The sequence below is a fragment of the Anastrepha obliqua genome, chromosome 5, assembly GCF_027943255.1.
Source record: "Anastrepha obliqua isolate idAnaObli1 chromosome 5, idAnaObli1_1.0, whole genome shotgun sequence".
NCBI classification, from domain to species: domain Eukaryota; kingdom Metazoa; phylum Arthropoda; class Insecta; order Diptera; family Tephritidae; genus Anastrepha; species Anastrepha obliqua.
In genome coordinates this window covers 76,398,282-76,418,302 of record NC_072896.1, presented here as the reverse complement: position 1 = coordinate 76,418,302, position 20,021 = coordinate 76,398,282, and the positions used below count along the sequence as shown (strand labels likewise).

The 20,021-nt window shown below is 36.2% G+C and overlaps 1 protein-coding gene across 3 annotated transcripts; it reads left to right on the top strand.

Annotated features, from left to right (window-relative positions):
- The first annotated feature begins 833 nt into the window (after positions 1 to 833).
- On the top strand, positions 834 to 18,851 carry LOC129247199 (intersectin-1). 3 transcript variants are annotated; one of them, XM_054886209.1, is made up of 13 exons: positions 834 to 946; positions 1,170 to 1,739; positions 1,958 to 2,761; positions 2,827 to 3,251; positions 3,312 to 3,585; positions 3,642 to 3,789; positions 3,908 to 4,168; positions 4,235 to 4,884; positions 6,786 to 7,041; positions 7,294 to 7,608; positions 7,797 to 8,070; positions 9,093 to 9,266; positions 18,470 to 18,851. In XM_054886209.1, the coding sequence occupies exons 2-13, from the start codon at positions 1,576 to 1,578 to the stop codon at positions 18,478 to 18,480; spliced, it is 3,756 nt and encodes a 1,251-aa protein (XP_054742184.1). In that variant the 5' UTR covers positions 834 to 946; positions 1,170 to 1,575; the 3' UTR covers positions 18,481 to 18,851. The 3 variants fall into 3 exon arrangements, with proteins under 3 accessions (XP_054742184.1, XP_054742183.1, XP_054742185.1); XM_054886208.1 differs by lacking the exon at positions 18,470 to 18,851 and having other exon boundaries at positions 9,093 to 9,694; XM_054886210.1 differs by lacking the exons at positions 7,294 to 7,608; positions 18,470 to 18,851 and having other exon boundaries at positions 9,093 to 9,694.
- Positions 18,852 to 20,021: the final 1,170 nt, after the last annotated feature.

Below are 20,021 nucleotides of genomic sequence, written 5' to 3'. Positions count from 1 at the left end.
ACTAAAAACCGGGCGATTTTTATTCCAAATTTTCAGTATTTGTAAAAATATTTGTTTTTGTTATATATATGTATATTTGAAATCAAAGAAACGCCCCTATAGATAATAAAAATAATAATAAAAGAATTGTTCCCTTTTGGTTGACTGGGTTTTTTCTTATTTCGCTTTGTTCTTCTCTCTCTTATCGTTCGTTTGACAGTTCGCTCCTCAAATTTATTACAAACGGTTAGAAGAACATTTGTAATAATAGAATTTTAATAGAGTTTGGACTATTATTTAGTAAAAATAGCTTTAAATCGAATCTTAATGTAGTAAAGAATGTTTATAAGTGATTTTGTTACTTTTCTGTGTTTGTATTTAAGTGACATAAGCGTCTGTAATAGGGCATTTTTTCAAGCTTATGCAAAAAATATGCATTTTTAACGTTAAATATTTATATTAATTCTTAATTTTAATTTATAAAAAGTAATATAAATCAAAAGGCTGATATAGTGCCTACATTTGCGTGTTATAATATTTAAATTCGGTCCACGCACTTAGACATTATAAGCAAATATATCGTGGTAGAAAAGGAAAGCACAGCCATTTCTCCTTCACCGATATGCACAACCAATAATAACAATAAAAAGCAAATAACAAGGGTAAATTACTAATGGGCCGGGGAGACAGTAATTCGCGAATTTGGTGCCGTAGCAACATAGCATTAAATATTTCCTATGACTATTTCATATCTACAATCGATATTGGTCGATACCTAAGATTTCGATAAAAATTACTCGATTTTTTACTACTGGCATCTCCGCTCCAATTCGATTTATTGATTCGGTGTGACGTTTATTGCTTCGTGAAAAAGTTAAGTGTCGCGAAAAGTTTCGAAAAAGTTAAATTTTCTGTGCAACAAATTAGCTTAAAATTAAACGAACCGTGAAACACTAGAAGAAAATATGTAAGAATCCGCGAACGAAAAATAATAACTATTAATAATGAGTTTTCTGTGGAGACGATGCCTATAAGAAGTTCAAACTCTTGCTAATATTTTAATAGCTAATACGCTATCAAGCGCAAGTGAAATGTTCTAATACACATTAAAAAGAATTCTCTAAACAGAAATTCTTTGCCAGTTAAAAAATAGAACTTTGTAATGCTTAATTGATTTTTTCACGTCTTAGATTTGCACTCCTCTGTATTGAAATCAGTAGCAGCCTCACACAATTCTGTGTACACAATAAAGGAGGGGGCTGGCAATAGGAAATAAAAGTGATAAGGTGACGGCAGCAAGAGGGGGCGTCAAGGAATACACACGATAACAGAATCAAAAGAAAGTCGAGCGCAGCTTAAAGTGTAAATAAAATTCTTAAAGAATTGAACGGCAACCGAAGTTAATATTTGTTGGTGGCGTTGGCAGAGTACCATATTTTTTTACTTAACCGGCGACCTGCATCTATATCTGTGTTCTCATATACCATCAGATCATTGCGCATAGCACTTACGCCCCTCTTCGGTCATTGAATTCGTTTCATCTTGCCGAAAGTAGAACAAATACGATAAAAAACCCAAAGCAAAAGTGCATTTGCAATGAATCCCGCAACGGACCCGTGGGTTATTACCCAAAGAGAGAAACTGAAGTATCAGGAACAATTTAAGGTTCTACAACCACAAGGTGGTTTCGTTACTGGTGCCCAAGCGAAAGGTTTCTTTTTGCAATCGCAATTGCCTCCTCTTATCCTGGGACAAATATGGTGAGTCAATACTTAAGTATGTATTGTGGACTACATGCATATATCCGTAAATAATTATGTTTATATATATGTAAATTGAATGTGTCAAAATTATCAGTATTATCGAGCAAACGCCCTCTGTGAATAAATTACTCAAATTCACTTTCTTTATCATCGTTTTCAGAAATAACTTGTCACTTACATTAAAATTATTTTTCTTTCTTCCGTTGATTTTTTAGGGCGTTAGCGGACACTGACTCCGATGGCAAGATGAATATCAATGAGTTTAGCATCGCATGCAAATTGATTAATTTGAAGCTACGTGGCATGGATGTCCCGAAAGTCTTACCACCCACTTTACTTGCGTCACTTACTGCTGTAGGTAGCACACCAACAATGACACCCACTGGCACGGGTAGTCTGAGTCCTCTGGATCCGCTGAAATCAATGGCTACTAGTGTTAAGCCACCTGTCGTCGCTGGTGTTGTTCCTAATATGCCAATATCAGGGGCAACATTACCGGGAGCAGTACCCGTCGTACCAGGTACATTACCAGGCGTGCTGCCACAAGTTTTGCCACCTACCATGACTACAGGCGTGATATCTGGTATTCCACCGGCTGGTATGCCAGCAGCGCCTATACCTGTCACCACTACTGGTACAGTAGGAATGGTTTTGCCTAGCGGTGTTATACCGCCTGGCATGATGCCTGCAGGTGCAGCTGGTATACCTGGAGTAGGCCCAATTACTGGCGTAGGTACGGCTGGTATAATACCCGGAATTGTACCACCAGTTGCAGGGGGCGTACCAGTTCCCGGCATGGTACCAATGCCAGTTGCTGCCACTAGCGGGGCTGTACCTCTAACTATGATCCCTGGTATAACAACGGCATCAAGTGCTGTGTTACCACCACCTGGAAAAGTTGCTTCTCCACCGAACAGTGGTGAGGTTTCCAAGGTACCGGCCACACCAACACCACCACAAAGCAACCCACCCAGCCGACATATGTCAATTTCAGACCGTGCACCATCCATCGAATCACCGTAAGTGACGAATTAGTAAATTTAAATTGATACTTAAACGAATATTATTTTATTGAACTTTGCAGGCAGAGTGAGTGGGCCATCAAGGGGCCAGCCAAGCGGAAGTACACACAAGTCTTCAATGCAACCGATCGTACCCGTTCTGGCTATTTGACCGGCGCACAGGCACGAAGTATACTCGTACAAAGTAAGTTGCCCCAAGCTACACTGGCGCAAATTTGGACGCTCTCCGACTTAGACTCAGATGGACGTCTAAGCTGTGACGAGTTCATTTTGGCTATGTTTCTATGCGATAAAGCCATGAATGGAGAAAAGGTGCCCGTAACCTTGCCACTTGATTGGATACCACCGAGTTTTAGGAAAAATAAATCACGTCAGGGATCTATATCAGGACCTGGGTCACGGACTGGATCTACGCCAGCATCCCGACATGCCTCCGTGTCCTCGCAAGGCACTGTTGACGCTGATCCAGCTGCAGGCCTACCCCAAAGTAATAATAAATTCAATGAAATGTCTGTTTTATATTAATTTTGCCATCATATCAATACAGCATCGTTTGAAGACAAACGCAAAGAGAACTTTGACAAGGGTCAAGCAGAATTGGATCGAAGGCGTAAATTATTGCAAGATCAACAGCGCAAAGAGAAGGAAGAACGTGAACGTAAAGAACGGGACGAGGCAGAGAAACGTGAGAAAGCACGACTTGAAGCCGAACGTAAGCAGCAAGAAGAGTTAGAACGACAGTTGCAGAAGCAACGCGAGCTGGAAATGGAAAAGGAAGAACAACGAAAACGAGAACTAGAAGCTAAGGAGGCAGCCAGAAAGTAAGTCGTGAAAACTTATTGATCTGAACTAAACAATTAACAATTCCTTTATGCAGGGAGTTGGAAAAGCAGCGACAAATGGAGTGGGAGCAGGCTCGTATAGCAGAGATGAATGCTCAAAAGCAACGAGAACAAGAACGTGTACTAAAACAGAAAGCGCACAACACACAGCTCAATGTTGAGTTGAGCACATTGAATGAAAAGGTAAGTGACAGTTAAGCTGTACGAGAAAAAGGTTTATATATATATCATAAGTATAATAAGGTGTGCGTTATTGTACGATATATTTATATCTCCCGAACATTTTGCTATTTAATTTCAGATTAAGGATTTGTCTCAAAAAATTTGCGATACACGGGCTGGTGTAACAAATGTTAAAACTATAATCGATGGCATGCGTTCTCAAAGAGATACTTCAATGTCAGAAATGGCGCAACTTAAAGCACGCATCAAAGAGCAAAATGCAAAATTACTACAACTTACACAGGAGCGCGCCAAATGGGACACGAAGAGTAAGAGTGCGATTTTAGCTGGTGATGCTGCACAACAAGAGCAGTTGAATGCTGCTTTTGCCAACAAACAAGTAAATTTTCTTTGCCATTTCATAAGCAACTTCTTTGTATAGTACTTTCTCGATTTTGGTTTGCAGTTGATCATAAAGCAATTGAAAGACAAAGTCGAAAATATACGCAATGAAATCGATTCCAAAAAAGAAGATATCAATTCAAACGATGTACAAGTGGCCGAAGTAAAAGGTGAACTGTCGGCACTCATAACTAAATGCGAAGAACTCTATGCCGATTATGATTCGCAGCGCACTCAAGTGCTTGAGTTGAAATACAACAAAAAGAACGACAATGTTACAGCAGTGACATCTGCCTGGGATACAGGATCCGCTGCGTGGGGCAGCAGTGTAGACCAGTATGCTCTCTCCAATGATACCAGTGCGCTTACAGATACTACAACAACTGTCGCTGCGCCTGTAGATATGTCGGGGCCAGCACCTGAAGGCTTTGTCAAATATCGTGCGGTTTACGAGTTCACAGCGCGCAATCAAGATGAAATTACATTCGTGCCTGGGGATATAATACTGGTACCACTGGAACAAAATGCAGAGCCTGGCTGGTTGGCTGGTGAGATAAATGGGCACACTGGCTGGTTCCCGGAAACTTATGTGGAGAAAATCGAAGACGAATATTCGACTGTTACAACGGCGCCAGCTATTACAGCAGTGGCGGATACTGATACGCAAATAAGCGGTTATGCGGCACAAGATGCCTTCAACGACAACAGTCAAAGGTAAGTATTGTAAAACCTACGAAACTGACAGATTATTGAATATCATTAAAGAGATACATCAAACCTGCTTTTCTTCTTCTTGGTCGACGTAGAGCCACCTTAGTTGTCTTACTGTCCTATTTGGCACTATGCTAATTGATGATTTGTCAGTCCAGCTATTTTCTTCATCATTTTTCTATAGTACCACATTTCAAAGGCTTTTAGTCGGAGTATACCTCCAGGCTTTGCATCCATAAAAAACTGTCGACCATACGTAGTATTTTAAAAATCGTGTCCTTCATTTAATTAATATGTCCCGGCGTGTCAGGAGTTTACTAATCTGCATGAAGGTCACTCCAGCAGTTTCTATTCTGCCGCTTATTTCATGTTGATGGCCCTATTGGTCTTTCAGCCATACTGCTAGGTATTTGAAATTTTTGTTTACCCTTTCTATTGTTTTATTTCGTATGGTAAGCCTCGCATTTGAGTAGTCTCTGTCGCTTTTGTTTACAATAATAAATTTCGGTTTGGTTTGGAGGATAAAGTTCAATCCGGAGCGACACACCAACTGTGATGATGATGAAATGTGGTTTTATCAATATTTTTATTTAGTCCGAAGTCTCCACTTTGTTTACATGATGAAAAGATTTCATCATTCCGTTAACCAGCTCCTAGCGAATTTGAAGGAAGCAGCTGATTTGTTAACGTAGCCGAGGTTATGTCAGCAGTTTGCCAGCAGCGAAAAAACTGAGATTGTGTAGGTGGTATATGAAAAAACGTAGCTTTGTTGCCGTCTGAACAACGAGTGATTGGACGAGCTTGTGAATATGTATGAAGTGAGCGGGCAGAATTCTGCTGCCCAATCCCTGGTGACGTGGCAGCCGATGTGACTCGCTTATGCCAAGTTACTCGCGGATGTTCAAAATTTGTTTATAGTGTTTTGGAGATCCTACAAATAATTTATCACCAAGGTTGTATTGTCTGCGCAGCGAATGTTCGCCTTCGATTCAGCACTTCTCTGTCCGCCTGACGAAAAATTTGCATGTGAAAGCAACTACAAAGTTATCGAGCAAGATTCGCCACGAGCGAGTATGGTTACACTTCATTAAACTGACTGTAATGAATGCTGCCAACTCTCTTTTCTGATATTTGGCAAGTTTCATTAAGCTGTTGTTGTTTTTACAGAGCAAATTTTGTGGCTTCAACTTTAAAAACTCTCTTTTGATGTTCCGGTCGTGTTCACACACCTTGCAATTAATTAGTTTTTGATCTACAGTCAACAACAACATTGAGAACAACGAAAACACAAAGAGTTTTGACAGGACACGAGCATCACAAGTAACGAATTGAAGCTACAAATGTTGCGCTGTACGAACGCGGTCTTACTAAAACTCATTAAGTGCATCCAAACAAATATAATTTTTGGCAGATATTTTCCAGTGCTACCAGCAAATGTTTATTTATGCCCGTTGCTTCATCTATTCGCCACTTGCTATCGCTTGGAAAATCGAAGAGGCCTTATGGCCGTTAAACTTTTATGGTACATCTATATAGATACTTTATGAGATTTGCACTTCGACATCATGGTTGTTTGTGCCCTCTACTCATTACAGTAACTCATCCAGGCCCAGATCCCTTATTATACTCAGGTAGACTTGGGTTGGATTGAGCGTATGTGCCTTTTTTCTGGATGCAGTTGGTCAAGGTGTCTCCACCTTCTCCGCGCTATAGCGCTGCATTCCAGGAGAAGGTGCATTGAAGTCTACTGGGTTTGGGCGCAGAAACCACAAGAGTCCCTAGATCAAATCCCGTATGGCACATCTACCGGGTCAAATTAGATACAATTTCGTTTCAATTGAATTCGTGACACACTAACTTTATTTTTTAACATTACATTTTTGTTCTCTCTTTCGATTGCCCAGCCTCGGCGCAGACGCACACAACGGTGAAGTCGAATATTATATCGCTGCCTATCCATATCAGTCTGCTGAAGTAGGGGATTTGAGTTTCAATGCCGGTGAAATGGTCATGGTAATCAAGAAAGAAGGCGACTGGTGGACAGGAACAATTGGCACACGAACAGGTATGTTCCCGTCCAACTACGTACAGAAGGCCGACGTAGGTGCGGCGGTGACAGAGATGCCAGCAGATATCACCAGCGCCTTTGATGATCAAAAGGTAAGTAAAAAACTTGTAATAGTTATCAATTTCGTTTCTTAGTTCAAGGACTAGTAGCTGTCATTAGAGTTTAAATTGTTTGTGACAAATTTACTAGCTTCCTGTTGCTCCAAGCGCCCACTCATTTACCATGTTCGCGTATTTGCATTTACTACATGTGTATGTATTTTGTATGACTACTAACAATACAAATTGCTTTTCCACATTTCCTTCAAATGCTGCTCCATTGCCGCCTTTTGTCACATTCCACAGGAAAATGGCAACGCTGATACAATCGCCAGTATCGCCAAAACAGCCACTACACCACACGATCAAATAACAAGCAATGACACAACCGCTACAGCAACAACAGCAACAACAACAACACATCAACAAAAGAAAATTAGTAGCGATATTAGTGCAGAGACGGTAATTGAAAATACAGCAGCGGCTGCAGCTGCTGAGGACACGCGTACTAATGAAGACTTGGACACGGAAGTTTCACAAATCAATACACAGTCAAAGAGTCAAAATGAAACTGCGGAATCGTATAGTCGCCCAATGTCACGCACCTCTTCCATGACGCCTGTAAATAATTTGTTAACAACCTTTATCCTATTTTATAAACCTACATTTGTAGTTACATTATCAGGTTGTAATCTTGTGATGTTGTTTTATCGTACTAAAATTAACCTTTTTGCTATAAAAATTATATTATAAGATTTTACATGAATGCTGAATTTATATATACCATATTTATATATATTTCGATGTAGGGTATGCGCGCCAAACGCTCAGAAATTGCACAAGTTATTGCGCCTTATGAGGCAACTAGTCCCGAACAGCTGTCACTGACCCGTGGCCAATTGATAATGATACGAAAGAAGACCGATTCCGGTTGGTGGGAGGGCGAGCTGCAAGCGAAAGGTCGGCGTCGCCAAATCGGTTGGTTTCCAGCCACCTATGTGAAAGTATTGCAAGGCGGACGCAATAGTGGGCGCAATACGCCAGTGTCCGGCAGTCGCATTGAAATGACGGAACAAATTTTAGGTATGTACATATATATGAAGATTTGCAGTGTTTTTTTTTTAATATTGATAGTAAATCGTATTTGAATTGTAAACATTTATAAAGGGTCTTTCAAAGACGCGCGTAGATGATGTTTTAAAATAAAAATAAGTAAAAAATCTAGATTCTTTCAGGTTTCACTATTTTTGTTCAAAAAACGCCTCTTAACAATTTTATATGAAAAGTGACATCCTTTAAATGCCCACCATGAGTACGTGCGTACCATCCGGGAGTGCGTGGGTTCGAATCTCCGTGCATGAAACAGCAAAATTATAGAAAAAGTTTTTCTAATAGCGTCGCCCCTCGGCAGGCAATGGCAAACCTCCGAGTGTATTTCTGCCATGAAAAAGCGCCTCACCGTTCGGAGCCGGTTTAAATATGTAGCTTCCTACATTTATAGAACAATATCACGACGCATGCCACAAATAGGAGGAGGAGCTCAGCCAAACACCTAATAGAAGTGTACGGGCCAATTATTATGTGTTTTTTTTTCTTTATGAGCAAATCTACAGGTAAAATCCGCCAAATAGTCGGTTCATGAACACGTAATTGTTGAGAATGTCGAGATATGGGATATCGATGTTGACGGTTGTTCAGCAACTTTTTGCGTTACAGTAGCAATATTCTCAACAGATTGTCTAGTTTTTGGTCTGCCAGCCCTTTTCCTATCCTCAACAGCACCAGTTTCTCGAAATTGTTTCATCAAGTTTTGAATTGTCGACTCATTCGGACGATTATTTCCACCAAAAAAATCACGATTTTTGCGATGTGTTCTTAAAGATCGACCATTTTCATAATACATAAGTTTCAATAATTTTAACGCGTTCCATCGTATAAAATTGTACATCTGTCTACTTGACAAATGTCAAAAATGACATAAAACAGTTACTGTCTAGGAATTATTCACTACTGTCATATAAGCGTCACCTTTGAAATACCCTTCAATCATTTGTATTTGTATTTGTATTTGAATAATTACTATGAATGTTATATTTCCCTTACAGACAAGGTCATTGCTTTGTATCCATATAAGGCACAAAACGACGATGAACTCTCTTTCGAAAAAGATGATATTATCAGCGTATTGGGCCGCGATGAGCCCGAGTGGTGGCGAGGCGAGCTGAATGGCTTATCAGGCTTATTTCCTAGTAATTATGTTGGTCCATTTGTGACATCCGGTAAGAAGGCGAATAGTGGCAAATAGCACAAACAAATTATTTAATAATGCGCAAGAACGAATAACTCGATTTGTTATGGTGTTCCATAATTTAACTTTTAAGTTGATTTTTCTAAAAGTATTTATATATTACATAGAAGCTATTACGCTTTGTTATTGTTTTCTCTATGCTCTCTGTGCAAACGTAGTAGCTGTTTTTTTATTAGGTCGAAAGTTTAAAGAACACTTATCTCACTTTACACACTTTATAGTGAATGTGCTTTATACATTTTTATTTTGTTATTGCTTTGTTTATTAGCATTTACAGCTGTATACTAAAATGTAATTGGTAATCAGCGAAATTGGGCATGATTGCTGATAATGATTACTCGTTCATTCCATTTGTTGCCTTTCAATTAATAAAAGAATGTTTTTTTGTTTGTTTTTGTAATGAGTATATAACTTTTATTGATATTATATGATAAATGCCCAAATACCTATCGCTCACTCTTAAATATATGATATATAGGTTGCTTATAAATACCTAGTATTTAAATTCGAACGTCACGTGATGTAAAATAATTTTAATAATGCAATAATATAATTTTAATGTTACGTAATTATAATGTATCTCTGGTTATTTGTTATTTTTATTTTTTCGAGTAACTTGCTAGCTTTTTTTTCAATTTGGTAAAAGCAAACAAGTTATTTCGCTTAGCTAATAACATTTATAGTTTTTGATATAAATATACATATATTATATTTATTTTCATCAACACAAAAACGAACTCAATTTTTGTGCATAAATAGTTCAATAATAAATATAATAAATATACACAGTTATTGCATTTAAGTTTAGTGCTTATTTGTAATAGATTGATTTGAATTCGAAAATATATTTTATTTTTCAGCAAACTCTTTTGTTTTGTTTGTTTTTTTTTCAATATGAAGTGTTTTTGTTATTTATTTTAATGCCAATTTGGTTTTTTTTAATGCAATTTTTTTCTTCTTTTTTTCAATATCATTTATTTTTTATTTTTGCTTTTTTCGATAGCAATTATTTTTTGTTGTTGTTTTTTCAATGCCAATTTTGTTTGTGGTTTTCAATGCCTTTTATTTTTGTTTTTTTCAATAGCAATTTTTTTTTGGTGTTTTGTTTTCTTTTTTTGTGTTCAATACCAATTGTGTTTTTTGTTTTTTCATTAGCAGTGTTGTTTTTCTTTTCTTAATGCCAATTTTGTTTTTTTTTTTCAATACCAATGTTTTTTCGTTTTTTTCATTTATTTTTGATTTTTGTTCTTTTTCAATAGCAATTTTTGTTGTTGTTTTTTTCAATGCCAATTTTGTTTTTTGCTTTTTTTAATGGCAATTTTTTTTTTGTTTATTCAATTTTTTTTCGCTTTTTTCAATACTAATTGTTTTTTTGTTGTTTGTTTGTTTTTATCAATACCTTTTTCGTCACTACGATTTTTTATCAATACCAATTGCTGTTTTTTGTTTCTTTTTTTTCAATGCCAACTGTTTTTGTCTTTACAATTGTACAGTTTTTTAATTTCAGCGAACAATTTTCCAAGTGGCAAAATTTTAAAACTTTATTATTCATTAGGTCAATTTACCTATACATATAAAGTTCGTCTCATAGTTCTTCTCACAGTTTAATATTGGACAGTGTCTATTTCTTAGTAGATTAGATTACGGAATATTATATAAATTCCTGTTTTTTGTAGCAGAATACTTGGAAGGCACCTTCTTTTTGTTCCTGTGAACAAAAATAGCTATTTGATCGCGAAAACAACAACGAAAGCCCAAATGCGTCCTATTTTGAGCCATATCAAAATTATTTTTAAAATTCGTGGAAACATACATAAGTAAATACCAGAAACTTAACGGTCTACTATAATTTTTTTTGTAAATTTTTGGTTGCAGCCGTACTTAGAGTCGATGATTCAGGTAGTTACAAATGATTAGTGCTGTTCAGTACATCGCATCAATTAGAAAATATTTGGGTCGATTTATTATAATTACCATAAAGGAAATCAGCAAAACAAATAGCTGAAATGTTTTCTATTCAAGTACGGATAGTGTACAAAGTTATAAATTGTGCAGAAAATGAAAATCGGCCAGAGTTAAAACACTCCAGTGGCAGGCCAAGAAACCTCATCCCAAGGATGGAAAGGCCAATAGTGAAACATATTGACGAAAACCCGCAATGCAGCGCAGAATGTTAGCCACAGATTTGGCTCATGCCGCCAGGGTGTTAAAATAGGTCATGAAGCACTGCGAAGAGTTCTTTTATAACACAACATCAAGAAGTGCAAGGGAAGAGTCATTGCTATCGCAACCTAATGGTGAAAAAATACTTTCTTCTGCTTTAACTGGCGTTTCGCACTCAGCGAAATATAGGAATAATGTTTTTGTTTTTGTGATGAGACAAAAATAATGCTATATAACCACGATGGACTCAACAGTTTAGAGAAAGCCGTTAAAAACCTCAAAGAACAAGAACATTGTTCTCACAGTGAAATTTGGGAAGCAAAGTTAGTTGAACGGGGTTATATTTGTAGCAAAGTCATTGGTGAAATTAAAATTATTGAAGACAGCATGGCAAAAGAAATCTGTTTAGACGTTTTACATTAACAATTTGGAACGAAGTGTGTAAAAATTTGGACTCACTGGCCCAGAAAATCCAAATAAATTACCATTCAAATTATAATATATCAAGATAATGACTTCAAGCACAAGTCTTATATATATATGCAGGTATTGGTTGCTATATATTTGCTCAAAAAATTCGTGGAAACATACATAAGATACTCCTGTCCAAAGCCCAGATGAAATTTTTGAATGAAGTTGACCCTCCCGAAAAAATTGGACCTGGACGGTATTGCCCATTTTGAGCCGTTTATCTGAAACACAAAAACCAAAAAACTATTAATCAGTATGACTGTAGCTAGTCCCGTACCAGAATAAAAAGTAAACAAAATGGCGCGGTTTTGAATTTGACGCTCTGAAAATCGGCGTTTTCCAGTTTTTCAATAAAAAAATTACGAAATAATTGAAATAATAATATGATTATAGTACGGGCGATAGCCATTGATGTTGTGAACAACATATAAAAATTTCAGGCAATCCGGTTGAATAGTTTTTTTTTGACACCAGGCCGAAAAAAGTATTTTCGAGATACATTTTTGTTTTGTTTATTATAGCCTGCTGCTTATTTTTCTTCTTAGTTGGCGCGATAACCGATTTCGCGATTTTGGCCGAGTTTAACAAAGCGCGCCAGTCGTTTCTTTCTCGTGCTAACCGCCGCCAATTGGACACACCAAGTGAAGCCAAGTCCTTCTCCACCTGATCTTTCCAACACAGAGGAGGCCTTTCCTTCCTGTACTACCACCAGCTGGTGCCGCATCGAATACTTGCAAGGCCGGAGCGTTTATATCCATTCGGACGACATGACCCAGCCAACGTACCCGCTGGATCTTTATTCGCTGCGCTATGTCTATGTCGTCGTAAAGCTCATACAGCTCATCGTTCCATCGTCTGCGATATTCGCCGTTGCCAACGTGTAAAGGTCCAAAAATCTTACGCAGAATCTTTCTCTCGAACACTCCAAGCGTCGCTTCATCGGATGTTGTCATCGTCCAAGCTTCTGCGCCATACGTTAGCACGGGCATGATGAGGGTCTTGTAGAGTGTTAGTTTTGTTCGTCGAGAGACGACTTTACAACTCATTTGCCTACTTAGTCCAAAATAGCACTTGTTGCCAAGAGAGATTCTACGTTGGATTTCAAGGCTGACATTGTTATCGGTGTTAATGCTGGTTCCTAAATAAACGAAGTCCTTTACAACCTCGAATTATAACTGTCAACAGTGACGTGGGTGCCGATACGCGAATTTGACAGTCTAAAAATCGGAGGTTTTTGGTTTTTTAATAAAAAAATACGGAATAATTAAAATAATAATATGATTTTAATACGGACGATAGTCTTTGATGTTGTGAACAACATATTAAAATTTCAGACAATCTGGTTGAATAGTTTTTTTTTTTTTTGACAACACCAGGCCGAAAAAAGTCGTTTCTAGATAAATGAGTTTAAAGTTTGAGGTGCAGGAGCGCACGGACCGCTCTCTACCTAGTTAATGGGGTGTAGAGGCTATAATATTGGGAATTTCCACATGAAAGTTTCACAGTATATTCTTAAGATGCTATACTTTCGGAGTATCGAAAAAACAAAAAATCGATTTTTTTCCTTGAAGAGGCATGGAAAAATATTCCACAAGAATATTACCCAAAACAAAAAAATGCATCAGTGCCCAACAAGTTACAATCAGTGTTTGCATTAACTACTTCGAGCAGCAAAACGAAAACATTGTTCTGATCTCACTAACCATACCAACAAATTATGTAGTGCAAATTTGTCGGTTATATTTTCAATATAGCACCACAAAAGCGCACACCAAAACATAAATGAACAGTGCCCAAATAGCAGCTATGGGAGTAGTAGCAGAGCAACCAGCGCGAGAGTAGTAACGGTAGCTACAGCACGTAGTAGTAGTAGTAGTAGGAATTCTTTATTTAATGTATAAAAACCATGATTAACAATTGATTTAATTCATATATTAATTAATTCAATATATTAAAGTAAATAAAGAAATAAATAAAAATGTTTGTGGCAATAACGATGTTGTCTGTCACAGCTCTTAAATTAATAAATAATTGAACTCTGCTATAAGAAAATCTCTATACTGCCAGGCTGAGTATATGAAACCATTTAGCACTCCCAATTTTGGCTATTTAGTATATATATTTCTTCAGCGTTGCTTAGCTTCTCTGCATTTACGTATCTTTGTCTGATTTCCTTCGGTACAGGGCACCTTCCTAAGAAGTGATACATACATATCTTCTCCTTCGTTTGAGTTGCATAGTGTGCAAATTTTTACGGCGTTTCCATAGGCTATTGCATTCAGTTTTAACAAACTACATCTTGCTTTAAATATTGTTGTGATGCCAGCTAGCCGCATATCTTCTTTAAAGCATGATTCTCTTTTTGAGTGATCTAAATGTTTATAAAGGGTTTTACAATAAGAGGTGTTATTCCCGTATATTAATTATTAATTATTATTACTATTTAAATGTAGGTGATATAATTGTTTATGCATTACCAGTGACGATTCATATACAAATATTGGGAAATTTTCCAAAACATTGCACGCAGTTGCGATAAATTTTTGTCGAGATTTTAACGTTTCTCGCAATTTCTGCTGCACCAGATTCAGTTCGTTTTTAACTATGCAGTTTTGAAAAAACGAAGATCTTCTTCAGAAATTACCTCGCTATCATCGCTTTCCTTGTTGACCTCGGACAGTTTACGTTTTTTGGAACTACAGCCACCGAGTTTTGTAAGTTTAGTGTTTATGTTTTTTAGTTTTGCAACTAAATAACCTGAATTGTTCTCTTCATTAAAGAACAAATCCTAAAATGATTTTGGAGTTTAATTAAAATCAGATGGTATTTTTACGTGTTAGCACAATGGTACGCATACTTACAATTCCTCCAAACTTGCTATTGGTAATCTTATAAGCAGGAAAAAGACGTATTATTGACTCGGCTCACGCACTAAGTTACGTCGGGAACTATCACTCAAAGTGTTAGTGTTTTTATATTCCTCAAAAATACTAGAGAAATCTCCACTTCTGATGTAGTTCTCCAGATCCTGTTGAATTTTTTAACACTAAAATGTCTCTTACACTTTATTTGCAACTTACCTTATGATTTAAGCTTGAAATAGCTGATGCTTCTTTCCTTGGCGAATTTTCGTATATTTCCAATAAAAAACAGCTACAGCCCTTATATTGGCGAATAATTTCTTGGAAATCATCAAAAAAAAAATTCAGCTCCATCGCGGTCTCTAAATGCTAGTTCATACTCAGTATCAATATTTAATTGTTGTACAACTGCCAAAAAACACCATTAAATTTTATAAAATCTCAACAATTGTTTCGATTACTTACTTGATGCAATTGTTTTATCCACCGAGAACTCCTCACTTTCAGGATTGATTATTTTAAGGAAATGCACTTCCGCGTGGTATTTCACTTTTAAAAACATGCTTCTAGAATAGTGGAAAAAATGACACTGAGAGTGAGTGAGTGACAGAGAGTGAGGGAATTTTTTAATACTTTCTTGGTTTTACTTTAAAGCAAATAATACTAAAGTTCAGAGTACATTGAAATTAATTGAGAGTGAGAGACTTTTTTAATACATTCTTGGTTTTACTTTAAAGCAAATAATACTAAAGTTCAGAGTACATTAAAATTAATTGAGAGCGAGAAAATTTTTTAATACTTTTTTGGTTTTTGAAACTTAAACTGAAACCAAAATAGCTTGAAACATTAAAGAGAGCATTTTAATGTTTTTTCGGTCTTACGTTAAATCTAATAGGTATTAAATTTCAAAAACGCAACGCTCAGCACCAATTAAAGTTTTGTTTTAAACCCATATTGGATTTAAAATAATTGCAAGAATATTTCATCGTCTTAAAATAAAACTTTTTGGAATTAAAAATCAAATTTAATTCCAAAATTGTATAAATTCAATAGCAACTGGTATTAAATATAAACCAACATTTTTTACTGTGTAAAAGATCAATGGTTTCGTTGCTTGTGTGGCACGTAGCGCCGTCTTGTTGAAAATAAACGTTGCCCAGATCAATACCATCCAATTCCGGCCATAAAAAATCGTTAACCATCTCTCGATAGGGCAATCCATTCACCGTAACTGTTGTTCCAGCTTCATTTTCGAAAAAGTAAGGTCCAATGACTCCACCGGACCACAAACCGCACCAAACCGTGACATGTTGAGGATAGAGAGGCTTTTCAACAATAAATCTAGGATTTTCTGAGCCCCTGATCCGACAATTTTGCTTGTTTTCGGCTGTTCCTGAGCGATGTGCACGGGTTTTATGCTTCACATCGCTAACTTGTCCCAACTGCTCGAATTTTTTGAGCTGTATTGCGGTCCGACAAGGTGCTTCACGATGACCCAAAAATGTTCGAGTTTTACGAACCGTCTCTGCCAAATTTTTACCATTTTTATAATGAATTTTAATGCGTTGATTAAGCGTGTATCGTTCCATTTTTATTAATGGCATAGTTTCTACTTGTCAAATATTCAAAATTGGCATGTACCGATATAGCGGGCTATTCAAAATAACACCTGTTATTGGAAAACCCTTTACAAATATTCGTGTCGTGCTTGATAATGCTTTTTGTTTTGCCATGTTTAAATTTTGTAATTTCATGTTTGATAAAAGCTGGCTACAGCGGTCTTGCCAGTCCGTAGAAGTTATACGAGTATATCAAGCTTTGTGCCGGAGTCTACTGTTGTATTCATAGATAGTTTTCCAAGTGTATTTCATGTGTAGTTCTAACGAATATAAGAAGCTATCTTCTACGTTAGTATCTAGCGTTATTGCATAATTCGGGGTGAAGTCAAGAAATTTGAAAATTCTTTTAAGAAAATAGCGCTGCAGTTTATTTACTTCTTCAAAACAGCGTATAACCCCAGATTTGAGCTGTGTATGTTTGTATGGCTCTGCACACAGCTTGAAACAACTTCTTTTTTGCTTTATATGAAATGTATGGTGTAGCTAAGAAATTGCTCCATGTTCAATTAATGCTAGCTTTTGCTGAATTATTTCTGGCTTGTACATGTTTAGCAAACGCTATTTTGGATGTGAGAGTGAGTCCTAGATATTTATATTCTGCTACCACATTTATTTTCCCGCCTTTGTATCACCGTTTTCCTGCTCTGGCTAGTTGACCACCTTTTCTAAAGACCATCATCTCAGGATGCATTAAATTTGCTTCCACTCAGCGCAATATACATATTTCTAGTTTTTTACATGACATTAGGATTGTCTGCCAGGACAATAATATCATCAGCATATAGCTACAGTACGTATGAATAATTTCGCAAGTAGCGCTCCGGCCGACTCCAAGTTCTTTGCTACTACTCCAACTACAGAGAGCACTGAAATTTTTTTCGGCTTTGCTCTTAGCTACTAAGCAGTAACGAAACCTAGCTTGGAGCAGAGTGAAAGAGTTGATCGCGCGTTTTGCGCTACCTGCTCTACTACCCAGCTGTTCAAGTTCAGAGTAGTAGCGAGAGCAAAAATGAAAACTACGAAGCAATTTCAATCCCTGGTTACAATTGGTAACAGATGCTGCAGGAAGTCACATCAAATACCAATATAAAAATAGTCGTGTACATTTATTTGAACTTTTATTTTGTTGAAATGTGAAAAGAATTTTGAGACTGTGCTAAATATAAATAACATTTCTTTTAATCACTTTTTCTCTATATCACAAATGAAATAAGTTAGTTTTATTATAAAAAAAAAAATACATCAATATTTGCATTACTTTCCAAACCACTTTAAGGGTTTACATACGCTCAGCAGTGCCAAAAGATAAACTGTTTTTAGAAGTAAATATAAACAAAATCGTATGCATTGTTTATTAGTATTTAAACTTTATAAATAAAAAAAATTATTTTAATTTTTCTTTACAAAAATTAGTATGTAAAAAATCACGTGACCCAAAGTACAATGAAAAAAAGCTGCTCTATGGTCTGCATCATTTCTCCTTGAAATGTTGATGGATGTGTAAAAAGTAAAAAAACTCTTGTAAAATGAAGTTTTAGTTGTAGTCGGTCGAGCCGGATTTTTGAATTTCGAAAAATTTTGCAATTTACGGCATTTTAAAAAAAGTATGCGTTTTATGTCATAATTGTCGCACTTTAATAATGTTTATAAAATTTTTTAATAAAAATATCAAAAATAATAAAATAGAGAAAACACTTTCGAATATTAAAAAAAAAAACACCGCATCAAAAAGTATTAAAAACTGTATGAGTTATCATGCAGACCGTGTCGGAAACAGTAGTTTCGAGCAAAACGAGTTTAAAGTTTGAGGCTCTGGAACGCGCGGACCGCTCTCTACCTAGTTAATGGGCTGTATAAGCTATAGTATTGGGAATTTTCGCATGCAAATTTCGCAGTATATTCTTAATTCTGGACGTACATAACTCATTAAACATTACTTTCCAAATCCACTTTAAACATTTTTTCCTTGTCAAATATTTTCATATGAAAAGATTTATCAGACAAACTGAACGTACTATGTATATGTAGTTAAAAGTACATTTGCTTCTTTGCATTTGCAGGAAACGTATAACGAGTCATACGCGTTGGCATGTAAACGTAAGCAGATGAAGGTAACAAAACAATGCTGAATATAGCCGCACTAACCTTAAGGAGCTATTCTATACAAGTTTAAATGGATTTGTGGTATTTGCTAAACACAAAAATATTGAGGTTAAAGTGAAGTTGAAAAACAAAAACAAAAACACAAAAAAAACCGTAGAAAGAAAAATACAAAGCAAAGTGTAAAGGAACTGTAAACGAAAAGTATTAATGCAAAAACAAGGTATAAATGTATTTAAAGTAAAGGGTTACTAGTATCATTGATTGTAGCATAATTTATTTGTTAAATATTTGCCTAGGAGTTAAATTTAGAACTATTGTAAACAAAGCTGATTATTTTTTTTTAGCAAATCGTTTTTTATTTTTTTAATTTATTTTTAATTTTTTTATTTTTATTATGCAAGTCAACACGTACCATTCAAAATGTACTTTATGATTTTTGTCAGCCTCTTATCAGCACATACACCCGAAGAGTTAAGTGTATGTGAAAATTAGTTCAATGCCTTGTGAAATGGCGTATTTGGATTCCGCGTGAAAAAAATATAGAAAAAAGGGGAAGGCCTTGCAATGATGTCGACTAAGAAATATCCACAAATTCAAAGTAATTAAAATATGTATGTATGAAATAAAACCAATCAAGACAATATGCTGCTTTTTATGACGTATGTATGTGGCCTGCTTTGAAAAATATTATATTTGCATTACTTACATATACTCGTATACACGTATGTACTTGTGTGTATGGACATTTCAAAAATGGCACAGAAGTTGTCATACATTTAGCAAAAATTAGTCTACGAAAAATGCAAAATATTCAGTAATACAAACATACATACATACATATTTTGGAAATATTAATGAAATTAAATATACACGTTCAAGCACATCCATTTCATAATAATCAGCGGTCCATGTATATTTTTTCGGCAGAACTTAATTAATTTTGGATAAGATGTGGAAAAGCAATTTATGTACCAAAAAATCTTTCTAGTAGTCTCTGTTTGAGTTGTTTGGCGCGGCAAAATATTCATTCATTTTAGGCATTCTATCTATTAGTTTTGCACATACGTCTCACTCGTCTTAAGCTTAGCTTAGCTTTTTAGTGCGAAGATTTGGCATTTGGATTTTCAAAATGTTGCGGCGCTGAGATTTCGCAAATAACTGCTTTTAGAGCGCTAAGTTCATAAATCGTCTTAAATGATTGTTGTGCCGGTTCAAAATTTGGGCAAAGGTTTTGACAGGCGGTCACAATCAATTGCGGCCTTTTAACGGGGACACCATTGACCTCCATTTCGCCGGATTGGATCCAGTTTGCGAGTTAACGATATTTGAAAAAATCCGCTTGGTGCTGCTGAGCGCTCATGATGAAGCAACTTTACCCGTTGAACAGAATTACAGGGTTGACGGGTACCCGCTGTCAAAATTAGAACACTTTTATTAGCATGGAATTGCACATAATCGCGGCGGGGACGGGTTTCTTGCCGTGGATTATTTTTACGGCGGGAAGATATT

Excerpts from the sequence above, each read along its gene's own strand:
- LOC129247199 (XM_054886208.1), top strand. The coding sequence starts at position 1,576 with ATGAATCCCGCAACGGACCCGTGGGTTATTACCCAAAGAGAGAAACTG. Across the intron at positions 4,169-4,234 it reads CTGCTTTTGCCAACAAACAA|TTGATCATAAAGCAATTGAA; the intron begins GTAAATTTTCTT and ends TTTGGTTTGCAG. Across the intron at positions 8,071-9,092 it reads AATGACGGAACAAATTTTAG|ACAAGGTCATTGCTTTGTAT; the intron begins GTATGTACATAT and ends TTTCCCTTACAG.